General features: G+C 50.9%; 2 protein-coding genes across 3 annotated transcripts; one reads left to right on the top strand and one right to left on the bottom strand.

Moving 5' to 3' along the window:
* Positions 1-1,761: 1,761 nt before the first annotated feature.
* RBM18 (RNA binding motif protein 18) lies at positions 1,762-12,883 on the bottom strand. The gene is made up of 5 exons (XM_084272544.1): positions 12,659-12,883; positions 6,789-6,915; positions 5,588-5,674; positions 3,729-3,814; positions 1,762-2,392 (listed from the first exon to the last, which is right to left on the bottom strand). Exons 1-5 carry the CDS (start codon positions 12,769-12,771, stop codon positions 2,233-2,235), a joined length of 573 nt encoding a protein of 190 aa, XP_084128670.1. The 5' UTR covers positions 12,772-12,883; the 3' UTR covers positions 1,762-2,232.
* A 69-nt stretch (positions 12,884-12,952) lies between these two features.
* On the top strand, positions 12,953-26,334 carry MRRF (mitochondrial ribosome recycling factor). Of its 2 annotated transcripts, XM_084272670.1 has the most exons (7): positions 12,953-12,962; positions 13,769-13,961; positions 14,389-14,544; positions 15,814-15,932; positions 18,916-19,007; positions 24,229-24,388; positions 25,840-26,334. In XM_084272670.1, exons 2-7 carry the CDS (start codon positions 13,793-13,795, stop codon positions 25,915-25,917), a joined length of 774 nt encoding a protein of 257 aa, XP_084128796.1. In that variant the 5' UTR covers positions 12,953-12,962; positions 13,769-13,792; the 3' UTR covers positions 25,918-26,334. The 2 variants fall into 2 exon arrangements, with proteins under 2 accessions (XP_084128796.1, XP_084128795.1); XM_084272669.1 differs by lacking the exon at positions 12,953-12,962 and having other exon boundaries at positions 13,470-13,961.
* The last annotated feature ends 36 nt before the right edge of the window (positions 26,335-26,370 follow it).

Below are 26,370 nucleotides of genomic sequence, written 5' to 3'. Positions count from 1 at the left end.
ACACTACCCAGTGCATTACAAACCTATTGTACCACAGTGTGTGTGCAAAGCCACGGAGCTGCTGCTCGTGGAAATACCTTACTGAGCATTTACCTCCTCCCAGCTCCACGGTAGGAGCTCAGCGGTTGCCGTGCTGCCGGAGGCACCGGGGTTTTGGGGAAGCCGCAGTGTTCCTGGGAGGCACAGGCAGCACCTGCCAGGCCAGCAGCAAGAGGGAAGGACCAACACAAACACCTACCTGCAATAAAGCTCCCCCAGGCCTGAGTCTGGCTGAACCACAGACAAGGCACTCCTGTCAGCAGCTGCAGGAGTGCAAATAAAAAGGGAAAAGGAAGGAAAAAAATAAAAGACTGATGCTATTGTGGGCAGATTTGTGTCAGTGGACTTCGGGTGATGCCAAGCATTCACCACCCTCACCTCCTGCTTGCCACCCGCACGCTCCTGGAGGGACACATGCATTTCAAAGGTTTATTTAGAGCCGTAAGAATTTCAACAAATTGTATTTAAATACAAATAAATATCAAAGTTCCGTTTGTGACGGGCACACAACCACACACCCGATGTGAATGCAGGTATTTTCTAAACTCCTAGCAGAAAGAGAACTGATTGCTGTTCTAAATAATGCAGATACAGATCTGGAGGACTTGGACCACGCAAGAACAAAACACAGGCTGTTCACAGAGGAATGCAAACGGCTGTTGCTGACATTCAGAAGGGTACAAACTCCTGGGGATACTACTTTGCTCTTTACTCAGGTACCCAAAAGCTAGAAAGCAAATATTTAACAGCACAAGAGCTACTTTTGAACAATTCAGGCTTTTAACAATCCATCCATCACACACATGCACAGCTCCATTCTGGCTGGAAGCAGGAACCTGCTCTGCTTGGAGGTAAGTGTGTTGCTGTAGGGATACACACCGTACTGGGCTATGCCAGTGAGCAGCACCTGCATGTAGAAAACAGGGGCTGCTCAAAAATCACTTTCCTCTTCAAAAACACTTTTAACCAGCTTGGGGAAGCAACTCAAACTGTAGAAAGGACTAGAGAGAGCATGGACATTGGTAAAATCAGGCCTGTGTCTCCTGGCTCTGAGCACACACCACCTCCAGCATCCCCCTTGGACATGCTGTCACAGCACTGTGGGCACTAAGGTGAAAACACAGCCAGACAACGGTTTTCCCTCTGATTTCTATTTCTCAGACCACCTTTAGGGAGCAGAACGTGCTGCAGATCAAACAGATGGAGCAAAATGCCATCCCTTACACTTGCAAGTTAAGCACCCAGTGCAGGTAACCCTCAGCACACAGCAAAACCACTTCACCACAAACCCTTGTGCCACTTCAGGGGTAACCAAAAACCTTTACCAGCCAGTGAACACCAGGAGCTGGACCAGGCGGTGGGCAAACGCTGAGGTCACGTGCTTGACAGATGTCTCTGAGGCTGCAGTGCTGTTCTCACGCTGTCACATCTGGTTTATGAAGAGCTACCACTGAAGGGGATTACGGAACACAAACATCAGATATGCCACTGCTGGAAGCTCACAGCACAGCACAGCCCTCAGCAGGGTGTAAGCACACCAACCCCTACACAGAGGCACACACCTACAGCCTAAGTGACACTGAAAATACCCTGTGCCAGGGCTTATCCTATCATTACTGTATCATCAACAAGCCTCAGAAAGCTTGCAAATCGAAACACAAAATGAATCTGCTCTGGTGCATATAAAACATTGCATGCACAGTTACTAGAAGTGTGGCAAAATCTATTTAAAATGAGTTTTATTGAGATGAAAAAGTCTTCCATGGTAGCTACAGAATGTTAATCAAAACCAAGTGCTTCCCCACCACTAAAAACACAAATCAGAATACTTTCTGTTCAAAAAATACTTTAAAAAGTAATCAGTTAGATGGAGTATTTTCGGATGTGCTTTACTCCACACACTGGTTACTGTTTCTAATCTTGCTAATGAATGCACACTAACGAGAGGTTGTCTGCGTGTTCATCAGAGGCTTTGACGGGGATCTACTTCTCTGAACAGCGCTCAGCTGCCAGGCTGCGCTGGCAGGAAGCAGCGCTCAGCAGACCACCTGAGGCGCTGCAGAACCCCGCGCCGCGGACGGCGGTGCTGCGCTGGGGTGGCAGCTTCCTTCTCACTCTACAAAGTACAAAAGCATTGGAGGACGCTGGTATACAAAGCTGGGTTTCTTTTACACCGTTACTCATTCGTAAGCATCATCTTCTAGACTTCCAGGCAGCTCTGGAATAAGGAGTAGTCCTTTTCTTTTCTGGGGGCTTGAAGTAAGAGTAAACGGGCGCCGCTGGGTATTCCGCGTCTGGGTTTTCTGCCATCATCTTCAGCTTGGCTTCAATGGCCTTTATTTTTGCACTGACACTGGAAAGAGGAAAAGCAGGAGAGAAATTGAGCTAAGCATGGGATCAGACAGACTACAGCAATCCAGAGATTTTTGTTGGCATGCGACTGCTGAAGTCAGGCAAGGAGAGGCCAGGCAGCCCTCACTGCCGCATCCACGAGCAGCGTGAAGTTGGGAGGTGAGAATCTGCTGCTTAAAGCCCACACCACTTCAGTCCTCAGCATGGCTATGCTTAGGGAAGGTCCTCCAGGATATATCACAGCACCACAAAATAACGGTCCTTGCACCTACTCAGCACTTTGAGGACACTGAGCGAGACAAGTACACAACAAGGCTTCCTACTTGATGCAAAATGATGTCATTTAAAGAGGTCTGAGCATGTGCAGCAGAGCTGCTGGAAACAGCAGAGAAATGAAAGCCAGACTTCCTCCCAGCTACGAGACCGCTCGGGATGGGAAAACCCCAGACTCTAATTAGGTTGGGAAGAAACATTATTTCAGCATTAGCAGGGTTTATCCCAAAGGGAGAAGCTATCCCAGGTTACACCCCAAATTCCTGGGGCTTTTGTTATTCACTATTCTCCATTGGGTAGCGACCCAGGAACGTTCTCTTGTCTGCTGTGGCTTCCTGCAGCATCCATCCTCACTACAACTACTCCTCTGTGCCACTGACGTGGTTAACAACTGGCATGACTCAAGTCTCTCTGCTTGCTACTCCCTAGTGTGTCACTTCTGAATTCCAAGCTCATTTTATCTGTAGGTAAATTCATTACCCCCAGTCCAGGTTCCTCATGGGGTCCCACTGACAGACCACAGAGGAGTACAACCCTCACATACCCTTTCAACTGAACTGAACTGGCAAAGCAGCACCACATGCTTTAGGTAAGCAGAGGGGTTGGAGAGCTTAACCACATCCTACAGAGATGATCTACCACCCTTAACACTGGCAAATCCCTCCCCCTTGCCCCCAAACCCCGTATTACCTCAGGGTTGGGTTTTTTTAATCTTTTACCACTAAAATACAAATTCTTGCTCGTAAGGATTTTGCTTCATCACATTAAAACAGTACAGAACCTCTCACTGTCATTCCTATGAAAGGGAGCACAGCACATTCTGTCCAAATGGGCTGGAACACTAAACGCTCCCAATTCCATTCCCTGTTTCCCTAGTAGCTTAGTGTGCCAAAAACTGAACTTCAGGTCTGCAGTGTCCCCCACTGAACAAGTTACTCTGCAGCACGCTGCCCTCCTTTCAGCCACACCAGTTTTGTAGCACAAACATAAAGCCAACAACTCCAGAGGTTACCAAAACGTTCCTGCCCCCAGCTCAGGCACCTCTCGCCCACCCCAGCCCCTACCTCAGGTTTGACTGCGGCGGCTCCGTGCTGGAGGATGGCTCCAGGCTGATGGGGAGGATCTTCTCATTCTTGTTGTGATCATACCTCTGCCAACAAGAGACCAAGGACTGAAATCAGCTGAACACAGAAACATCTGCCCACAGACACACTTCAGTGCTGGATCAGCATCACCTCAGGCTTTACAAAGCTTTTACTGGAAGGATTTTGGTGGCCAAACACCAAAACAAACTCCAACCTTCATGTTTAGTACCAACACTGATGATAGGCTCTGATACCAAACATCATGGAACCTTAAACCTCATCCTGCCTTATCACTTCTTGTTCCCATCTATAGGAGGGATGAAGCAAAGCTGATACATTTTAAGGTAATTACTGTACCCTATTGCACAACCATTGTGCACAGTCAGAAAGTAACCCAAGCACAGGACTGCAGGGAACTGTGCAGTGCTGGGAGAGGAAAAAAAAAAAAGAAGGAAAGCTAGGAACCACCTCCTTTCTGTAGAAAGCAGCTTGTGAGTCTGTCATCTCTGTGGGCAACGGGCCTCCTGAACTATTCACAGTGCTCTGCTTCCTTATTTCGCTTGGCACAGAGTCAGGTTTGTTTTTCAGCAGAGCTGCTCAGACCAACAGCATCTGGGAGGCCTTGGCCACTCATCTCAGAACTGCTTAGCGTGATGCTGGTGCTGTCTAAAACAAACACTTGGTACAAGAAGCCAAAGTTTTGGGTTGTTAAATCTTTCCCTTCACGGTTTAGAAAATGCCAAGCAAAAGAAAGTGATTATTTGTGCCTGTCCTTTGCCACAGCCTGGGCAGCACAGTGCTGAGCTGCCCCTGAGCTCCCAGCTGAGCGGACACTCGCTCCTCTGGCTCCCACTCCTTTTATGGCCTGATCATTCCTCAGGCATCCGGAAGCACGTGGCGCTCTGGTAGCTCCAGAGCTGGAGGAAAATGGAGACTGGATTTGCACAGCCTTGGATATGCTGACAAGAGCCTGGAGCCCTTGAAGCCAGTAATTAAACCAGCATGGTCTCTTTTAATGAAGATACCCGATTTGGGGTTTTTTTTAGCATCCAAACCAGATGCACCAATATGCTTGATAAGAGAAAGGGCAGAAAGCTGCTTGTAGGATAATCCACATGTGCTAAAAAGCAAACTACCCAGAGGAAAATTAGCAACAAGCAGCTCCCCCTCTGCCTCCCCCAAACTCCATTTATCTGCAAAGAAAGTTATTCACAATAAATTGCTTTCCTAAGCACCAGATAATAAATAACTACAAGAGATACAAGACAGAAGTTAAAATAAAATATATTAACAAGGATGTTGCAGAAGGTATTGTCTAAGTTAATATAAAAAGCTTCATTTTTGATGTGCCAGAGCAACAATAACAAGATATTTAGCTTAGATGTGAAATATGTTGTTTTAAAGTTTGAAGTAATTAGAGCTGCTGCCACATAAGTGCTTTCAGAAGTGGAACAAAGTAACAAAGTACTTGGGAATTTCCATGCATCTCCTATCCAAAAAGGAAGCAAAACCACAAAGGGAAGGATTCCGACCGAGCTGCTCACTCCCTAACTTCAGGAGAAGTCAAAACAGGAGCACTTACACAGGCCATGTGTTCCCAGAGCTGTGGCCAGACTCTCCCTCACACAGCACAGCAGGTTAGTGACCTACTCCTACCCACAGCTACTCCTGCGCGGAGCAGCAGCAGCTTGTCAGTGCTGCCTCTGAGAGCTACTTCCTGGAACGGACAGAAATTATCTTGCCAGGCTAAGACAGTGTTGATAAGGCCTATTCCTTAACATTAATTGTTTTCAATTTTGGAAGTTAAAAGCAAAACTCAGTCCCCAGAAGGAGCTCACCTTGACTTGTGCGTGTGCCCACCGCACCACCAATTTCTTGGAAAGGGCCAGCTTCCCATTGAGACACTGGATGGCCTTTTCTGCTTCCTGCACAGGAAGAGAGTTCAATAAACAAGCTGAGGCTTTAGTCAAAACCCACTCAGATGTAAAAAAGCCTTCTTTGCTTTGTTAATCAGTCCTCTGTAAGAACAGCTAACTGGCAGCAAGGAAAGTTTATCCCATTGTATCCCAACCCAGGAATATCTTTGGAAGCCTCCAACATGTGAGGAAGCAGACTTGTATCAGCCTTAGTGGTTTATTCCTCCACTTGGTTTGGGGGAGGAAATGGGGAAAATTATCAGGAGTGTTGAAAATCCCAGAGGCAGCAGTCCTGAGGGAGGGTCATGCTACAGGAGTTTCTCTAGAAGACGCTGTGACTCGTTACAGTGGGTCACATCAACACCCTTCTGTGCTTATTCCAGATCCTGCTCATGAGCGCTGGGGACAGCATCCACTTGGTCCTGTTTGAGGCTCAGCAGGGGAATCTCAATTTTGGGACACTCCCATAGAACGTGACTTAGAGCAGCTGAAGATTGAGGCTGCAATGCTGTCCCACCTCACTGTGAATTCCAGAGCTAAGGGACAGTGTTAAGGATCTCCTGACACCTTTACCAGCAAAAAGGTGAGGTCACACAACCACAAGCAACCTCTGAACACACTGTTCTGCCCACCTTCTGAGTAATTCTAGCAGGATTAGGACAAAATAACTACAACTCTGATGGTGCAGGTGAGCATGACTTCAGATTTTGATTTGTAACAAGAGCTAAAGCATCACACAAGTTGGTGTTTGTGCGTTCATAAAGCCAAAAGCAAAACTAGAAGGGCTCAGAGCAGTTCTGGATTTTGGGCTGATCTAAAGCTCTGTGTGGATCACAGCATCTCCACAATCCAGCTCCAAGAGGGCACAAGAGTGGACCAGAGAACTGGCTCTTTCCAATGAGCATTAGAAAGAGGATTCAGGAAAAGAGCACAGGAGGAAGGAAATCACTGTTGCTACTTCCAGGAGCTGTCACAGAGCGAGGCCATGGCTTTCTGTAGGCAAGGTACTTAATTTATCCATTCCTGTCTAGTTTTATATTGACATACCCCCCCCCCCCCAAACAAACCAAAAACAGTGGGGAAAGAAGCCAGCCCTTTAAATGAGAATTTAAGAGCAACACACCTGCTTGGTTTCGAAGTTGACGAAGCAGTAGCCCCTCGGCTGCCCCTCCAGAGCACCAGACTTGTGAAAGAGAAAGTCAAACTGCTTTACTTTGCCAAACTTCTGAAGGAGTTTGAGAAGGTGGTATCTGAGGGGAGAGAAGACATTCAGGATACGTTTTACCACTTTGCATACGAGGAGATAAAAGAGGAACCTCCCACCACCCATGTTTCCCTCTCAGTGACAGACGCGGTTCAGCTGTGTCACACGTGTTTTCGCAGAGGTGGGTGACCCACACAGCAGCCCCTCAGCATCTGCAGCTCTGGGTTGCCTTTACCATCAGCCCCAAAGCCCTGAGGCACAAAGCTTCCCTCTGGGCACTGCCAGCTGAAAGGTGTGCAGAAGATCTGTTCATAACTGGCTTTGGACAATTATGCAATGGCTCCTTGAGGGTCTGTCGGGGCTTTGCCTCCTGCCTCTCTCAATCACACCCACCTCCAAGCTCCCCTTCCCTAGCCTTGATGTGACCACCTGAAGCTCCATCCCCCTGTATTCCTCTCCCTGCACAAGCAGTCCCAGAGCACCCTGCATCCCTCAGGATCCCTTCTCCTCCCTGCTAGTCCCACCCCTTCCCTGCACCAAGCAGCACCAGCACACCAACAAGGACTCAGCCCTACAGCCACTCTCCTGCTCACCTGGCAGTCAGGGAAGCAGGAAGACAGAAGAACAAGCAGAACAAACTGTGATCAGGAACTGCACATACAAAACAAAACAAGCAGAAAAGGCACCAGACCCCAGTATCATCCAGGCCAAGCCTGACAGAGCTTCTGGCTCAGACAGCTTCTCAGCAGCACACACGTGAGAGTCAGACACTTATTTAGCCCATTATCCTCCTGCCATGCAGTGGGGAGTGTGCTGGTTTCAGTAACACCAGGAAAAGACAGAGTAAACCTGTCTGCTTAGTATCTGGTGCACTGAGTGACTTGAAATAAGAAGCACATTTGTTGTACAGGCCACATCTAATCCTGGAAAGTTCTCTGGAGCTTTTCTGGTTCCCTGGATCAAAGTGTTTAGTAACACTAGCTGACCTAGAAGGAAAACGACACCTGTCAGTATTTCACTGCCTGACCCTGTCCCTGGAGTTTAAGGACTGTCTAAGGGCTGAATAAGGGTGTCTTAGTCAGGACCCACGTTCTCCTAACCACCTGAGCAGCATTTGTTAGCAAGCCACAGAATTTCAGCCCAGCTTTCAGTCTTTGAAAGCCTACCAGGAGAACTCAATGTGCACGTGGACCAGGCACTGGGTAAAGCCTTGTGTGTCCCAACAGGAATGGCCAGCAGCGGCCCTAGATGGCCAAATGCATCAGGCAACTCTAGGAATGGTCCAAATGGGAAAGGCAGACAACATTTTTCCTAATAAAGCCTGATAGGATGTTTGAGACTTTGTTAAGCTTCAGGAGCCAGGCAAGAAAGTTCCAGGAACGTGAGTCATCTCACAGGATGGGTCACGGTGGACATTCAGGATATGCACTTTTAAAGAGGTGAAGGTGCAGAAAGTGTTCAGATGAGGAGTGCAGAAGGGCCAAGTTATCTCCCAGGGGATTAAACACATTGTAATTGATTATGGAAAGCTTCCTACATCCTTTGGAATACAGATGAAGCAGTGTGGTCTTCCCCAAGGCCTACGGACCCTCAAGTCTCCATTCAGAAGGCAAAGGAGGCTGAACAGCAAGAGCAGGGAAGAAGAAAAACAAGCAGCTGATTACAGAGATGCCAAGTTTTAGCACCACAGCTCAAGCTACCAACAAGCAGTCACAGATGTAGAAATAAAACCACTCTGCAGACATGTGATACATATAAAACCCCACATGTTGAGCTTCCAGAGCCTCCAAAACAAACACACCTCAGTCCTGCTGCTGGAGACACCCTGCTACCAACACCACTTGCAGTTTCAGCAGCATGGCAATAAAGTCCTTGCTGCTAGAACACTGTTCCCCTTCTGGCCATTCCAGAGGCAGAGCAAGGGTTATGATACTCTCATGCACTCTGTTCAGGTAAAACACAACCCTGGCAGCTGCCCTGCTAGAAGGGATATTCTGTGGTGTGGGTCCTTCCTGAGAAGCTCCTCGTTCAAAGAACACTCTCCTAGCAACACAGGGGTAGTTGCTCCTTTAAAGCAGATTCCATTAAGAGCCTGGAGGCAGTTTTTGTGATCTATTTTACTGAGAATCTTGAGATGGCAGATGATGCAAACACTGCTTTCCAACTGCTTGTGCAATGCTTACAGTCACAGTCACCTCCTCTCTGTGGAACAGCTCGGAGCAGAAGCCTTGTGCAACTGAAGGTTTCAGGCTGAGACTGATTGGTTCTTGCTAAGGGGTTATTTATGGTGAGGGCATTAAAGTAACTGACAAGTAGTTCTCCAAGGAAAGGTGGCTGAAGGAAGGCTTGTCATGGAACACCTGATGCCTTAAAAGCCAACCCCCCCTCCCCCCAAAACAAGTGAGAACGTGTGAAGAGCTTTGCTGTGTTGCTGCCTTGGGTTATGCTGAGTTTGGAGCCCATCCGCACAGATGCGGCCCCGCCGCGCCGCACAGACCGCCGCAGCCAACCTCCATTTCCACTTCCTGTCATCTGATGTGAAATGCAAAGACACACCAGCAGCTCCCCCATTTCCTTTTCCTCTGCTCTTCCTCCTGGCACCCCGAGTGCTATTCAAACCCAGGCAAGGCTTCCTCTGAACAATGCTGTCCCAAGGATACCGCGAAGGTACCGGGCCACATGCGAAACCTATTACTGCGAAGAATTCTGCCCCCCTGGGAGTCGGCAGGAGTCTGTAACAACAACTCCTGCACACACATTGTTTTCTAGGTGAGACTCATCAAGATGGGATTCCAGACAAGCAGCACAACAGCCGAGGAAGTTGAACACCCGCTACTACGCAGCCATGGACAATGAATGGTCATTCAAAGGCTACTGGAAGCGACTCAACATGGACGTGTAACTTAGGGCTGGAAATGCAGCTTCTGCCTCTCCAGAGTGCTGAGAAGTCTCCAAGAGCTTTACAAAGAGGAAGGAGAAGGAAAGGTGGCCCTATTCCACTTGCAGCATGGGAAGCATCAGTGAAGTACAAGACTCTTTTCCCCATGGGATGGGAGGGCTGAGAGGTGCCCCGAGCAACAGCTGTGCCACAGCACACCTCTGATCCTGCTGTGCAGCTGGGGGGAAATGCTGTGCCAGGCTGTGCTCACAGGGCTGGTGAGGGGGCTCAGAGCTTCCCTGCTCAGAGGTACCAAACCTAGCACCAACTCATGCACAGTAGTGGCAGACCCCACAGCAGGGATCATCCAGCACATCATGAACAACCGTGTGGTCCTACAGGGGCAGCTCACCTCCTTCCAGCTGCTGAGAACACGCTCTGCAGACCACTAGCACTATCTTCCACAGGCAGAACAATCCTCAAAGGGTGCTGGATAAAAGAACTGGCCCAACCAAACATCCCTGGTAAGAAGTAATACTCGCCAGAAGACCCACCATACCCCAGTACACAGGGTACATCAGCACTCAAGATCCCTTGAGCCTCCCATTCGAGCCTCAGTAGCTGGGTGTACACAACACCCTCCTATCAGCCACCAGCTTGCAGGCTGTAATTTGTGGGCAGCCCTACATTTATGAATTCCCACTCCTGCAGCTTGTGCTTAGATGTGCACGTTACCTATTAACTCCCCAGCGCTTGATTGCAGCTATAGGTTGTTCTCTAAAAGGAAGTCTTGCTTTCATTCAAGACTTTCTGAACTCATTTCTGCTCCAGAAAGTCACAACCAGTTATTAACCCTGCTACCAACTCAATCAACTTTACTCTGTCTTAAACAAATCTAACATCCAAATTGCAGGGGCAACCCTTCCAAATCAGATAAAAGCAGCAAATGAAGAAACAGCCATTTAGCTTCTGGTCTGTGTTTTGAGTCGTGTGATTAGTTATCCAGGGGGATAACTCCCATGTGCCAGCAGCAGCAGAGATACAAGCCCTTTGGATGAGAAAGAAAGGGTCAAGAGGATTCATAGACACTTACTGACTTGACAGAGCTGCACTCTTCCTCTCTGCACTGACAGTGTGTCAAAGGAACTTCCTCTCTTGCTATTCCCAAGAAAACAGAGTTTGTGGTACAGTCTGCAGGACAGAACAGCTGCTTCTAAAGCACACCCAAAAGGAAGACACAGAATTACAGAGCCTGAAGTAAGCAGCAAGCACTGTCACTCCTCACTGGCGAGCTTTAATCACCTAGTAGTGTGGAAGCACTCTAGGTTTGATGGGGCCAGAGAATGAAGCCCCTTGCCCACCGCTGTGATGCTGCTCTAGACCCGGTCCCTGGCAGTGAGGGGACCAGGGCAGCTCTGCCCCACTCCCAGACTGCTCAATTCACCCAGCTGCAATGGGGTATTTGAAAAGGCACAGCCTGCTCACACAGGAGCCCGACTGAAACCCACAAACCTCACTCCACCCAAGCTATGAAAATGGGAAATTTTGCCATATAAAGCTCTTGCTTGTCTGGCCCAGATTCAGAGGATGGACCGAGACTAAAAGGGTCTTTACAAACACACTAAGCATCATCCCAGGAAGCCAAGGATCCAGTGCACTTGCAAACACTCACTATTTTTCCCTCACACTAACCCAGTTTCCTGAATCTCTTAAGGCCCCAGCAAACAAACACGATCAAGAGCTCCTATATCCAATTTTATGTGGTCAGTGAGTGTGGACAAACCAGAGTAACATCGCTGTGGGATAAAAATGATAATTAATGCAGGAGCCACCCCAAGCTGAATGGCTGAAAAGCACAAAGCATTAATGATTCCATTTAGAGGCTATTAGAGATCTGCTCCGTTAAGATGAGCCACATGCAGGATAAAAACCCAGCACCTGCACACACACAAAAAGAAGCAGGAAGAAAAAGTATTCCATGGCAGAGACAGACAATGGTTAATCAGAAATGCTTGTTCCTCAGAAGTGCACAAACCCCACATCCTTCTGGTTTGTGGGTTGTTTTGGGTTTTTTTAATAGGACCTACTGATTTCTCAGCACACTCTCCAAGTACTGGACAGCAAGGCACATCTCCTTGACAATGTAGCTGGTTGAATGTTACGTTTGCTCAGAAGGTAATTGTCTGTAGCCTGGAGAGAGCACGAAACACACACGTGTCTCGCTGACGTGCCTGCAGCTGGTCACACTGTGCTCTACCCTGTCACGGCTCAGCTACTCACACCACTCTCCTCTGTTCCACCTACACCCCCCTGCTGACACCAGCAACACCGGGGAACGAACCTCTGCGCCGCCCTGAAGGCCTCACGCCTGAACCTCCAACCCTCCCCGAGCTGGCAACACAAAAGGGAGCCGGGTTCCTGCGCTCGCAGGCCGAGCCGTGCCCCGCAGGGCCGCTCTACGCGGTACCGACGGGCCCACGTCTCAGCCCCGCGGCCTGTGGGGCCAGCGCAGCCCTGCAGACACCCCACGTACCCCCCCCCCGCCTCAGGCCAGCGGGCTGCCGCCGCGGGAGCTGGGCCCGGCTGGCCACCCGCTGGGGCAGAGGGAAGAACCGGGGGCGCTGCACCGGCCCGCGCTGCCCTCCTGCTGCGGAGGCACCCCCAGGCCCGGTCCCACACCCGGGGGCAGCACCGGAGACGGGCCCTCGGGTCGGCGAGGCCGGGGCGCGGGCGGGGAGAGGAGGCCCGGCCCGGGCGGGGACAGACACGGCGCGGCCGATGGGGGTCCCGGGGGCGGGCTAGCGGCGGGGAGGCGGCGCCCCCCGAGGGCCGCGGGGTGCCCGGGGGAGGCGGGGCCGCCGCCGGGGGTACCGGCAGCGCCAGGGGAGGCGCCGCGCAGACCGTGACTCACTCGGTGATCTTGGGGTCGAGGTTGCCGATCCAGAGGCGGTGCCCGTCCTGCAGCGCGCCCTCGGACAGGATGGAGGCGTTCTCCAGCGGCAGCGTCTGGCGCCCCGGCTCCATGGCTCTGCGGAGGGCGGCAGCGGCAACGGGGCGGGGGCCGGGGCCCTGCTCACCATGGGGCCGCGGGGCCGCGCAGGCCGCGGCCGCTCCGTCTTGGCGCAGGCCTCGCCCCGCCCTTGGCGCTGGGAGGTGACGTGGCGCTCCGGGCGCGCTCCGATGACGCCGGACGCAACGCGCAGGGCTGCGCGACGGTGAGAGAGGAAGAGGCGGCGGACGCCCCCCCCGTCCCCCCGCCCGCCCCCTCCCCTCCGCCCCCGGCCCGGCCCGGCCTCCGCGGGACACCGGGAGGGGGCGCGGGCGGGCGGGGCGGGGCGGGGCGGGACCGGCGTGGCCCGGGGAGAGGGCCCGGCCCGGCGCGGGGCGAGCCGGGTGCCGGGGCGGGGTCGCGGGGCGGGGCGAGGCGAGGCGGGGCGGGGCGGGCCCGGCGCCGCTCGGGGATCCCCAGCGGGGACCGGGCGCGGGGAGCGCAGGGAGGGGGACGCTGGGGGCCTCCGATGGGTGTCCCGCGGCCGGGAGCTGCAGCTTCCCAGCTCCCCCGGGCCCCGCTTTTCCATCGGAGGCTGTGGGCACGGCAGGGCCGCGGTAACGCCTGCCGGCCCCAACAGCCCCTGAGTTCGGGGGAGCCGGAGGGCTCCGGCTGCTGTGACAGAAGTGAGGGTTTCCCCTCGGCCGGGGTGCAGGTACCGGTATTGTAACGATCCGTTCCTGCTTTATAGATGTGGCCTTTGCACCCCAGGCCCGTGCCCCTCTGGGTGGGTGTGCACAGGCCTGCAGGTAACGTGTGATGGACTGGCAGCCACCCAAGCCCTCGTGGATTGTGCCCACGGGTCACTGCTGTACCCCCCAGGTCACTGCTGTGCCCCCCAGGTCACTGCCGTGTGCCCCAGCCTGCTGCCCACACCCTGATCTGCCACCCTGCACTCAGAGGCACCGCTGAGCCCTGGACCCATTTGGTTTTGGCAGACCGACTGGAGCATCCACCTACCCTGTGTTGCAGGCGAGTTAGAGAAGAGCCGTGCCGATGGCTGCAGCGCTGCGGTGCGTCCGCCACCTGCCCTCCCTGCTCTGTCGTTCCGCAGCGGCTCCGGCGCTGCCTCGGGCTGCAGCAGGCTGCCCAGCCCTGCTCCTGCATGGCTGCAGGCAGTGTGGCCATCAGATGCTGCTGACCAGACAGCTTGCTACCAAAAAAGGTAACAGCAGCCTTTTTCTGAGTGTTTGCAGCCCTGGGGGTGTCGCCAGAATGTCCTTTCTCATCCTTTATCATCAGTACCAGTACTGATGCAGTGGGCAGCTCTGGAGGAGCTGGTCTGCCCCATGGTGTTGCAGCGTGCAGGAAACCATGGCCCTTCCCATGGGAGAGGTACCATGTGGAGCTGCTGCTGTGCTGGGGCAGCGGGGAGCAGTCATCCAGGCTGTTGGTGCTCACAGTGTGACCCACAAATACACATTTGGCTTATGGGCTCAAGCGCTGGGCTATTTGCTCACTAAAATACAGTTACTTTGGTTTATGTTTGACTCAATTCTGAATGTAACCATGGTTTTAATGTCTTCTTTGTGCTTTGTAATGCAACAATGAACTCTTCTCAGAAACAAATTCATGTCATGTGTACTCTGCAGCTAAAGGTAAAGGGCAGACTCAGGCCAGAGTCAATATCAGCGCTGCCCTAGTTGAGGATATCATCAACTTGGAAGAAGCCAAAGAAGACATGCAGGCAGTGGTGGAAGCTCTGAAAGAAGATTTCAGCAGAAATCTGAATGTTAGAACCTCAGCAGGTTGGTACCTTTCTTGTCTGATGCTCTGTTGCCTGTAAATAAAGACACCAGTCCCAGTAACACAGAACTCTGGTTATTTTAATCTTTTTTTTCCCCAAATGTATTTTCTTTCTATTGAATTATTCACTGGGCACCCAATTACTACAACCCTGATGTCCCCAACTAAAAGCTTGCTTCACCCTGAGCTTGACCAGGAAGAATCCATTTTTGTTAATAGCTTCCTGGAAATAGCTTTTGTAAGTGGGAGATGTCAAAAGTGTCTAACTGAACTGTTTGCAGATGTGATGAAGAAGCAGGTTGTCAGCTAATGGTGCAGTAGGGCAGGAAAAATCCAATTGCCATTAAATTAGCCTTTTGGAAATTGCCATCAGGCTGGTGTCTGGCATATACAAACTTTTTTCCCTTGTTTTTCTGCCTGTCTTTGTGGTTAGTGACCTTTGCAAGCCTCGGTCACTTAGTGCATTTTGTGTTTTAGGGAGAAATGTGAATATACTTGGCTAAGCTGCAGTTGCTGTAACACTCTGAACATGCGTATTTGTAAGTAGTGTCGAGTTTCAGGGATAAAATTAACATTAAACAATGACCAAATTGGAATCATTCACCACCCCAGCTCTGGCAGGGGCACTTCAGTCTTTAATGGAGTTGGAAAGCATAGCTCGGTCTCTTAACTATTTATTTTAACCATAGGTATTTTTTTTAATTGCACTGATAAAGTGCCTCTTGTCCCATGTGCCTTTTGGCCTGTTAACATTTTTGGAGCAGAAACTAGAGAGCAGATTAAGAGTAGCTCAGGGAGAAACTGAATACTTTAAATTAGGCAGTGTACAACACCTCCTCTTGGGACTTGGGGGAAAAAAATGAAGCATTTAAGAGAACACTGCTAAGTTAAAGACAATAGTGTCTTGATTTTTAGAACAACATTTTGATTTTCTTTAAGCCCTAAGAATTAAAAACTCCTTGTTTCCTCTTCACTCTTAACAATATTGCTCAGGTTTTCTATTCTAGTAACAAAAACAAACAGAGAGTTTTGTTTTCATGTTGTTGTGCTTTGGAGTAGCACTGAGATGTTTAGCTTGCACATGGCACAGGGGGTGTGTGAACACAAACAGCACCTGAAGTCTGAACAAACATGGGGGTTTTTCTTTCCTTTGTAAGGACTGTATTTTGCATCCCAGAAGGGAAGTCGGACGCTGCATGTGAGGGTTTGTTCCAGCGTCGCTGTGACCGGCTGTATCGTACTGAAACCCCCTTGTGTTTGGTTCTTTTGAGGGGCCCTTGACCACATAATGGTGACGACAAAAGATGGGAAGTTTCCTCTGAACCAGCTGGGGCAGATCTCCCAGAAGTCACCACAGCTGATTATAGTGAACATGGCCAGTTTCCCAGAGGTAAGGACCCCGTCACCGAAGGCATCACGAGGGGAGAGAATCACCCTGGAACAAGCAGGTTGATGCTGAGCAAAGAGACATTTAGGTGAAGTCAGTCAGACCTGGCAGGGCTGAGAGCTCTGGCTGGGCTGTGTGTCACTCTGAAGCTGACACAAACCAGAAGTGGTGTCTAGCTGCTGACTGCACAAGGGTGAGGGAGTCTCCAGCCCTGCCTGGTGCTCGGAGCATCTCACGTGCCGTGGCTCAGGGTCAGATAGGAGTCACATGCTGCCTGTCAGGCTGTGACTGCTCATGCCTGTGCAGCAGCACCAGCACTTTGCTTTAGGGACTGGCTTCCCATTGGTTGGATTAAGTAGATTAAGTTGGGTTGATCTGTATCAATAGGAGAAATGTGGCTGTAATCGGGGCACACATTTGGAGGAGCGATCCCCTGTGTGCCCAGCGCTGCGATAAAGGATACCTGCTGCATAGTCACCAAGGCTGGTGATTTTTGATTCCAGCTTTCCCAGGCAAGAGCTTGGCTGAAAGCTGTGCTGAGTGTGTCACAGACAGAATGCCTGGATTAACTGTGCCTTGCCAGGGCCCTCCATTTCCCATCCTTCTACGGCACCTGGTACTCCTGAGTGCACACACTACCCCTTGGTTCACCTAAATTACACTGTGGGAGCAATGCTGCATCTGCCCTGTTGTATTTACATCATGTTAGCTCCTTATGAAGACGTGACTGTGCACAGAACAAGGTTGAGATAGTCTGTACTTGTGCTGGGAACATCACCAACCTCCTCTAAAACTTACTTAGTTGTCACCAGGGCTGATGACACCCCTGAGAGCTCATGGCAAAGGCTGCTGATGCAGACTTAGAGCTTCTACAAAGCCTCCCTGGTGGGACAAAGCTGGAGAGTGCACAGTGCTGTTCCAGGGCTTGCCCTGGGCACTGCTGAGGTTAGCGAGCTCCTCCCTTGGCACACCCTGCAGGTCAGAACCCAAATGAGATGCTTGGACCCAGCCTCTGGCAGAGCCAACCTCCCTTAATTTGCTGCAGGAGCCTTAGTTAGGCTGGTCCCTAAATGAGGCAGCAGATCTGAATTCCAGCTTGGGATCAAGCACTTGTGGTCCCCTGCAGACAGAGCTGTGCAGAGAGGCGCAGTGAGGAGCGCAAGGTTAGCTATTCATCCCGCTCCAGGTCTGGAGCTTTGCCAAAGCTTATCTCTATTTATTTTGCAAAGGCTTTCCCCAATTAATTAAGTCAGCAAAGTCTCAGAGGAGGTCAGTGGAAGGCACTTGATGCCTAAGTGTTTCTTAAAGTGTATCCAGCATGTATAATGGCTTTGAAAAATGAAGGCCCCTCATCAGCGAGTGCATCGAGGTCCCTCGGAGTGCCGGAGCGGAGAGGGCTGGGGAAGTCACTCCCTGACTTAGGTCCAAGCAGGAGCTCAGGCACAGAAACAGGCACGTGAGAGATGAAACATCACACTACAGAGCACTGCCTACGTTTGCTTGGCAAGCCAAAGGGCCACTTTTCATTTGAACCAGAGCTACAGCTGTTTCTCTTGATGCAGGTCCTTTGTACCGTACCTGTGCCCTGGACAAGCCAAACTCTTACCACCACCACAGACACATTCACAGCATACAGTCAGTACCTCATGGCATTGACAATGAAAACACCTGAGGAGTCTGGGAAGGAAAACAGTCATAGAAAGGGACTTGCAGGGCTGAATTCTGTTTGCCCAAGAGCTGTAAAACCAAGTAAGACATGGGTTTTTTAAGCACAGCTATTTATTTCATGGGCTGCAAGAGCATGGAGTTAATACCACAGTATTTCCCCCTTCATCTGTCTCCTCCAGTATGTATATTAAACAATAAAGCTTTTGCTGAGCATTTCCTTCCTACAGAGCAAGCCCTGTCCATGGAATAACACGTTTACATTCCTAACACACTGAGATCATCTTGGTTACATTTTCTCTGCCCTTGTGTTCTAGAGGACAGCAGGTACATCTTCCCAAACCCCAGCAGCGCCTTCATTTTGCTCAGTGATGTCAGAGACCTAAACAAACACGCGGAGCTTTAGTCTGTGCCTCAGTTGGCAAAAGCCAAACTCCATAAATACCATCTACTGCAGCAGCCTGGACTTCAATTTAATGATGGGAAAGAGCAGCAGAAATAGCAGTAGGAAATGCCACACAAGTGCCACAAGAATACAGGCACACTCAGTCTTTTAATTGTCAGTGTCAAGAATGGAGCAAGCTGGCAGAGCTGCCGAGCTCCTGGCAAGACTCTGATTTAACCAGAAAGGTTGACCCTCTGTCAAGGTACACCAGCACCCTGGGAGGGGGGAGGAAGCCTTTAAATCGCTTTGCAGTTACCAGGCAAACCCGTGCACCCCACCTTCCAAACAGAGCAGAGCATCAGCCAGCGGCGGTGGGGTTTTGAGACGTTAATCCTGAGTAATAAGCTGTAAGATAAACACCGAGCTGGGCACAGGCCTGATTCCTCAGCCAGCTGCTACTGCCCTGCTGGAATGTGGTCAGGCCCTAGTGCTGAAGTGGTTAAGTTCGTTAATGTCTCTAAATTGGCACTGTGTGATTTCTAGTGGGAAACATCCAACTGGAATTCTGAAACGCTGCGAATCTTTCATCTCCTTCGCCACAGTCAGGCTCTGCCTTGGGAATTCACTGCGGTTTCACTCTGCGTTGCCTCAAACCATTCCAAGAGTTTCAAAGAAGCAAAACAGTTTTTCTTTTGTTGTTGCTTCCCTTCCCCTCTCCCCCCTTCGTGCCCCCCTACCCCCCGATTCTGAGCACAGCCCTAGTTTCCCATTCGGTCTGATCAAAGCTCTCCGCACCAATGTAACTTCCTGATCTTACTGGTAACAGAAGTAAATGTTTCCATGTTCTGTGGAGATGGATTGCCAACTATTGACAGAGTTCTGGCATCTGGGAATGATTATTTCCTAATTCCCTTTACCTTTTGATCTGTTTTACAGAGCACAGCTGCAGCTATGAAGGCTATAAGGGAGAGTGGCATGAACCTGAACCCAGACATGGACGGGACGATAATTCGGGTGCCGATTCCTAAGTGAGTATCCATGGCTGATGAAGTTCAGCATCATGCAAGGTGATGCATTAGGCTGGGTGAGCTCTCCTCAGAGCGTGAGCACGCATGATTGCTGTCATGTCATGACACAGCTGCATCCCAGAGAGCTACGGTTCAGGGAAAAGAATAATCATCTGAGTCCCTAAAAGCATCAGGTGGAAGCTTTCCCAAGTGTCTGAGCTCCAAGTCACCATGTTTTGGCATCTGATGGTCACTCTTACTGGGTTTTATCTTCCCTCTGCAGAGGAACGCTGGTCCCAGTTGGCTGCAGCAGTGTGTAAGAGACAGCCAAAGGCTTTTGAAGCTGTATTGCCTCAGTTCAGGGGCTAAGTCTTTCCTGCCCTGCTCTAAGTCCCTCGAGATACACCAGCAGTAGTAAGCTGGTAGTACAAGGGTGAATAGCACCTTGCTGCAGAGGACACTGAAAGGAAGTGATGAAAGAAGGAAGGAGGAAAGGGATCGCTCTAAGAAATGCACTGCCTCGTGTAGCGTAACACACGGTGTAGAGCTGACAGCTGCATGGAAAACCAGACTGGTGCTGGGCTAGGACTGAGCATCGCTTCCTGCCCCATCACAGGTGTCTCCTTGGGCAGGGCAGGAGGTGGCACCGCACCAGCAGTTCAGTTTGGATCAGGAGAGTGCTCAGAAGTGCCCCTGGATCACTGCTTAGCGAGCGTTGGGCTGCAGCGTGCTGGGGGCTCTGCCTGGGAGCAGGATTCCTGTCCAATGATGCTTCACAGGGGAGCACCCCCTGTGAGTGCAGCACAGCATGTGCTTCCCCACTGCACACACGTGCTCAGTCCCTGAGACGTCATGTGGAGCAAGACCTGTGCTCACACTGTGCTGCACAGCTCGCTGGTGAAAGCTCGGCCTGTAGCAGGGGCAGGAGTGCTGCTCTGCCCAGGTCTGGGTGGTGCAAGGAAAACTCATGAGTTCCTGGGGTGCTCAGACCCTGCAGCAGTCTTAAATACCCCAGGCAGAGGCAGATGTACTACTGATCTCACAGCCTGGGGTGCTGTCAGCAGCTGCCCCAAAGGGTAGAGGTGGCTGTGTGCTGTACTAGCACACACACACCTCCCACGTGCACCGTGCTTTACGAGCAGGTGACTCCTGAGGAAAGATGAAGCCAGTATTTCCTTTAGATCTACTTTAAAGATTCTGGGGGATTTTATCTAGCATTTGGATGGGAGAAGTCTAATTGCAGCTTGCTGTCAGTGAGAGGGAGTGACATTATCATCCTATTTGCTGATTTTCTTTCCCTCCTGCTCCCTACCCTTCCCCCATTCCTCACGAGAGGAGGAGGAGGAGGAGGAGGGCACCATTATCTTCATAATTGCTGAGGCTCCCGGCTTGCTGCACAGTGGTTTGATTGTTAATGGGCACTTGGGTCATCCTTGAATATGAATTGCAGGGGAGGAAACTCCAAAACTGCAAATCCCAATCTTTAAAAAAATAATCCTGTTTTTTAAACAAACGCATCTGGTCTGTCACCAGCTTCTGCCGTGCTGAAGAGCAAAACCAGGGCCTCTCTCCCCAGCAAAGATGGGCTGAGTGTGGATCCTCTGCTGCATAAGGAAAGGGCTGCTTCTCTCAGTTCTTGGTGTGCAAGGAAAGGGTTGCTGCATCCCTGGCATTCCCAAGTTAAAGAGGTTTTTGGCTGGGGGACGTGCCCCTCAGCCTGCCCTCACAGCATCTCCAGGCCCGTAACACAACTGGGTGTTTCAGAGTTTCATCCACTTGCCCAAAAAGACAAGCAGAGAGTTTCAGCCTTTTAAAAACTTCTGATGCAGAAGGTATTGGAAATAATAAAGCTCTGCCAGAGGCCCCTTTATAACACTATATCCCTGAATTACTTTTCCTACTTTTCCCAAGTGTTTCGCTGTCCCAGCTCTCTGAAGGTGCTCAGGAAGGGATGTGTGACACATGGATGCTGTGAAATCCCCAAGATTATGGCAGGTGTGAAACATAAGCAGACGACTCCCAGTTGAGGAGACAGGGCAGTCTCAGCAGAAATCAATTCCTTCCCAAGGGGAGGCTTAGAAGAAGTTAAGCCAAGCCTGAGTAGTCCCTGCCTGCTCTTAAAAACACTCTTCAGCCTGACCTGTCAGCCGGACGCGCCTGCATCGTGTTTTACCTTGTGCAGGTCGAGCCGTGCTGCAGGGGTCCAGAGTGTTTCAACTGGGCACTTCACAGCAGAGTTTACAGTTCAGTATTTATTCTGTTAGTTTAGGGTTTTGCATTGCAGCTTTAGCAGAAAAAATACACTAGTTTCATTGGTGTTTACTTCTGCTTCCTGCTAGGATCCCCTCTGCTCCCCGAGGCATTCGCCTGTTTGTGTTGCCAGCACTGCACAGGCAATATTTATTTGTATAAAAAGTGTTCTCAGAGGGGTTTAGAAAGAAAAAAAAAGGAAAAGAGAAAGAAATCCAGCCATGGGAACATTGGGATTGGTTGATCTCCTGGCCGAATTTGACCTGACCTTGTGTCTTTTATGGTATTGCCTCATTTTTAGATTCATCTTTTTTGGACCCATTGTGTTCCACTGGATATTGTTTGTAAATTAGTAATATTTTTACACATGCTTTACTGAAAGCCAGATGACTCATTTTGAAAGTTTAATGACTCATTGTGAGCTTTTATTTCCTTTGCCCTTTAAGAAATATGCAAAGATACCTACTGTGGGGAGAAAGGACTCCAAAAAAACCCCCCAAAGCTGTTTCTGAGCTGTGCTGCTCATCACCAGAAGCCTCTTGCAAGCTTTTCGTTGAGCAATATACCTTGCACCCTGTGTTTATCTGCAATTATGCATGCAGAGGATCTAGTTAAGCCTCTGTTCCTTTAACTGGTCCCTCTCCTGCACAGGAAATTCCTACCATTTGAGATACAGAAATTATTCTTACCCACATCAAGCGTCTTGTGTTGGAGATGAGACGTGGGGCCGGCGTCGTGCTCGCTGGGGTCTGCTCCTGCCATGTGCTGGGTGAGGAGCATCTCAGGGTCGCAGTGCTGAAACCTGGGAGTGAAAAAAAGAGATGTTACACATAGGGCAGGCTGTGTGAACACCCTGGTACATCAGTCACCAGGCTCCATCCTGGTCCTGGCAGGGAAAGAGCATCCAAGGAGGAATGGCAGGATTTGAGCCCCTTGCTCCTGGAGTTGGAAGGGAGGGTGGTGTTCCCCAGGGGAGAAGCAAAGGGGCAACAGGCAGGGACCTCATCCTTGTTCCCCACTCCTGGCACCCCTTCCCCACGCTCACTTTGCACTTTTTTTGCCTTTAAAGAGGGGGCAGGGGCAGCGGTTACTAGACAGAAAAGAAAACATACCTAAGAACAGCTTGAAAGTCCCAGGTCTGGGGGCAGGATTTAAACAACTGTCCTTAGAAACCATGGGCTGGCTCGTGTTGATGGATTCCTTAACCAGAAACAGCATCTGCTATGAAAAAGTGTCCGTTTCTGGCATTGTTGGTAGCATTGCTGAGAATTTACACACAGTCTGGCTGGAACATAAAACCCGCTGAGAAACTCCACGGCGCTGCGCAGTGATAAAAAGAAATTGGTGTTAATAAAGACAGACAAGGAGGCATGAAAGCTGTGACCCCGTGCCAAGAAGCATAGGAAATCTGGCAGCACTGCACAAACAAAAACATTTCCTTAAAGGCTCAGCAGCCCCAAGCAGGCGAGTGATACCCTCAGCACGATGATCCGAGCGGGCAGGCGGATGGCTGATGGCAAGTTCCCTGTCCCCAGCTGCGGCAGCCCCGCTCGCCTCCCCACCCAGCGGGACATGGGAGAGACTTCCAGCTCCCTCCTCCCAGTTTAGCAGTTGGGATTGACTCTCCATGCCCCCACCCCCTCCAAAAAAAGCTGCCTGAGAACCTGACCTCAGCCAGCCCTCTGTTTGCCAGGCGGCTCTGCTGGTTTCACATGTGCCGTGGGACCTCTGGCCAGGAGACTGAACACGAGATGCCCTGAAGGCATCGCTGTTGGGATGCAGAGGAAGCCACAGGGAGCCCTGCTCACTTCTAATCAGGCTGGGTCCAGGCTTGAGCTGTGCTCAGTGCAAACCTCCCCCTGTGTGAGATGTGCTGCCCTGCAGCAGGGAGTGGGATGGGGCTGGGGAGCTGAGCTGGTGCTGGTGTGATGTCCCAGTGAGGGCAGCGTGGCTGTGAGGGGGCAGTGTGGGTGCCAGGGCTGAGTCACACTCTCAGTCTGTTGGCTTTACTTGGGACTGCCAGGTTGGTTCTGGGCAGCCCATTCCCTCCTGCACCGTGGGGTAAAGGTAACTGGTGAGAGGGCCGACATCTGTGGGCAGCCTGGCTGCAGAGGGGAGGGATCAGCCCCTGTGCCACTTCCTTGGGAAGGACTGAGGGTCTGATCAGCTCCCACAGCATCCCCCCAACACTCACACTGTCCCAGAGCCCTCACCCCATGATGCCTGAGCTCTCTGTGGGCCAAGCCTTGGCCTCAGTGTTTCGGTGACCCAGGCTGTTGCAGCCCATTTCAGGACTCTGTGAAGTGTTTCTGTTGCAGTATCTTCTGTGAGCAGATGGACACCCTCTTGCTCACAATTCCCCATGAGCACACCAGGATTTTTCCATTCTCAGGAAGATCTGAAACTTCACTAGCCACCAAAATAATGAAAATGCTGTTGAGCAGTAGCAGCAGATGCTGACAGAGATCAGCTGGAGGTGCACTGCCAAAGCTGAGAGGACACATCAGCCACTCCTGTGCCTCTTGCAGGTGGCCAGACTCATTCCTGCCAGCAGTTTGCAGTTTGGGATGGAGGAATCAGGGATTTTCTTGCAGCACCACAGCAGTGACAGGCCCCAGGTCAGGGGGAAGGTGAAGCTGAAGTTCTCTTGGACTGCATTACCTGTGGCCAGCCATGCCTAGCATCATCCTCTTGTCATTTGCATTGTCTTGGTGGAAAAGCCTGGTTGTGATGAGCTGGAATAAGGTTGAGTGAAGCATAAACTGTGTAGCTTCCAGATACCTAATCCAGGCTCTTCAGTTGTGAGGAGATGATACCCCAGTTCAGGAAGGGATGGTGATTTCCTCGTGGCTTTGCAGAATTACCCTTCTCAGCTCCATCTCTCAGCCTGGAGCTGGATTTTCTGATTTTTCCCTTTTTCCCACAGGTGCTTTAGCAGCAGGAAAGAAAAAAAATGTAATGCTTTTGGTGTTTTCTTTCCCCTCACTGCTAGGGTAACAAGAGAGCACAGGGAGAGCCTGGCCAAGCTTGCCAAGCAGTCCACCAACAAATCCAAAGAGGTCCTGAGAAAGGTGAGAAGCAAAAGCATCAACCAAGTAAAGAAGTTCAAGAGCAAAGTGTCTGAAGACACCATCTGGCTGCTAGAAAAGCAGGTAATTTTTTTCCCCTCCTGCCACATCATGATGTTGCACAGCTCAGTGCTGGGCTTGCCCCAGCCCCTGCTGACAAACCTCCAGCTCGGAGAAGCCGACAGGGGAACGGGCGGCCCCAGGCTGAGTTTTTGGAGTCAGCCATGGTGGTTGTATTTACCTTTTCTTTCTGAAATATGGGGCCTCAATTTCAGAGCTGAATCTACAAGATGAACCATTGTAAGCTGACACAGAGGGGAAAAGAAATATGTACAATAGAGTTCCCCAAAAGCTTTTGTACCACGAGGGATCGGTACACAAAGCAGCTGAACTCGGGAGCGAAGGGACCCCCGTCCACAGCTCTGCCACCCTCTGCACAGTGCCTGGCCACTGCAGAACAGCTGGTGTTCATGAGGATTGCTCTGGTTTATTAACCAAAAGGCTAGTGAGATTATCTCTGTTAGGAGTTTTTGGCTCCAATTCAGGAAAATACTTAAGCACATGCCTAATTCCCTAAGAGCAGATGTCACTGAAGTCAATTACTTGGGCATAAACTCAGGCACAAGCTTAAGTGTTTTGCTGAAGGGATGCCTCCAAAGGCAGCCCATTACTTCTTAGCTGTTTGTTTATTAACAGCTAAAGTCAGATACATCACAAATGCTTCGGGACAGTTCTCTGTGTGCTCACAAAAATAAACAGCCATACACAGAGCGTTTGTGTGAGCAGGAAAAATGGCCATGCTGTTGTAACCCAATCCTGTTGGGAAGCAGCTCTCCCAGAGCAGCCAGATGGTTCTCTGCATTACTAGAGGTACTGCCTCGAGTCTTAACTTCTCCTTGCACCCATATTTTTCAGTGTGAGGAAAGATGATTGTCACGTACCTCAGACCTTGGGAGCACCCTCATCAGCCCTGCAAAACTCGTGCATAACTCCCCCAAGTGCCCCAGCCCTTAGCTGCACACAGTACACACACGTTTTGGTCCCATTCACATGCTTGACACATCTATCCCACGTTATCAGGAGACCCAGTCCCTGGGCAGGGCTTTGCCCATCACCATTTATTCCTTTTTACAAGAAATAAACACATCTGTTACTTGCTCTGTGACATCTTAGCACGTCCCAAGGCTGTGCCTCTCCTGTCACCTGTCCATTCTAGCAGTGGAAAGGTAGCAGGAGGTAAGGAGATGAGCCCTCACCAGCAGGTCTCTACCTCTGCCCTCCCCAGTGTCTCTCTAAAGACTCGATGGAGTCCCTCACACAGCTCAGCCAAGAGCTGGTGGTGTCACACGTCTCTCCAGGCCTCTGGTCCCTGTTCTCCCTGTGCACAGAACCACTGAGGAAGAGCCAGTTCCTGCCCCACACTCTCCTGGGTGTTACTGGGACTGTGGGCTCTGCTTCAGGACACGATCTGGTCGATCCCTCTCAGCTCTGGCCTCACCTGAGGTGTGACTCTGACCTGTGCTGTGTTGCCACAGATCCAGCAAATGGCAGAGGACACCGCGGCGGAGATGGACAAGCTGCTGGCAGCCAAGACCAAGGAGCTGCTTCAATAAGCATCATCCCAACGGACAGAGCCCCCCCTCAAGCAGACTGCCACGTCCAGCAGCCACCCCTGCCCAGAGCCAGCAGCCTCAGCCAATGGACAGAGGCAGCTCTGCCAGACCTCCTGTGCTTTGGCTGTTCCAACTCCCACCTTGGATTGTACTGGAGGGGGGGGGGAAAAGCTCTTCTCACTGTTCTTCATACAGGTGGGAACAGCACTGGCTGAAGTAAGGTTAAAATAAAAGAGCAGGAAGGAGAGCTGGAGGCTACTGGAAGGGGGAACACAGATTGCCCTGTTCCCTCGTGCACCCCAGCAGAAGCAAGGACTGGGTGCAAGGGAAACCTGTGCTCTCCAGCTGTACCTCACTGTTTATTTTTGCTTCAAATAAAGTCAGAATGGAACTTGAGGAGCAGCTTTGGGACAGTCACTGCCGAGTTGGTGTGTCTGCTTGGGTTCACACACC

This window comes from Gallinula chloropus, assembly GCF_964237585.1.
Source record: "Gallinula chloropus genome assembly, chromosome: 18".
Lineage (NCBI taxonomy): Eukaryota > Metazoa > Chordata > Aves > Gruiformes > Rallidae > Gallinula > Gallinula chloropus.
This window is presented reverse-complemented; position numbering and strand designations above follow the sequence as displayed.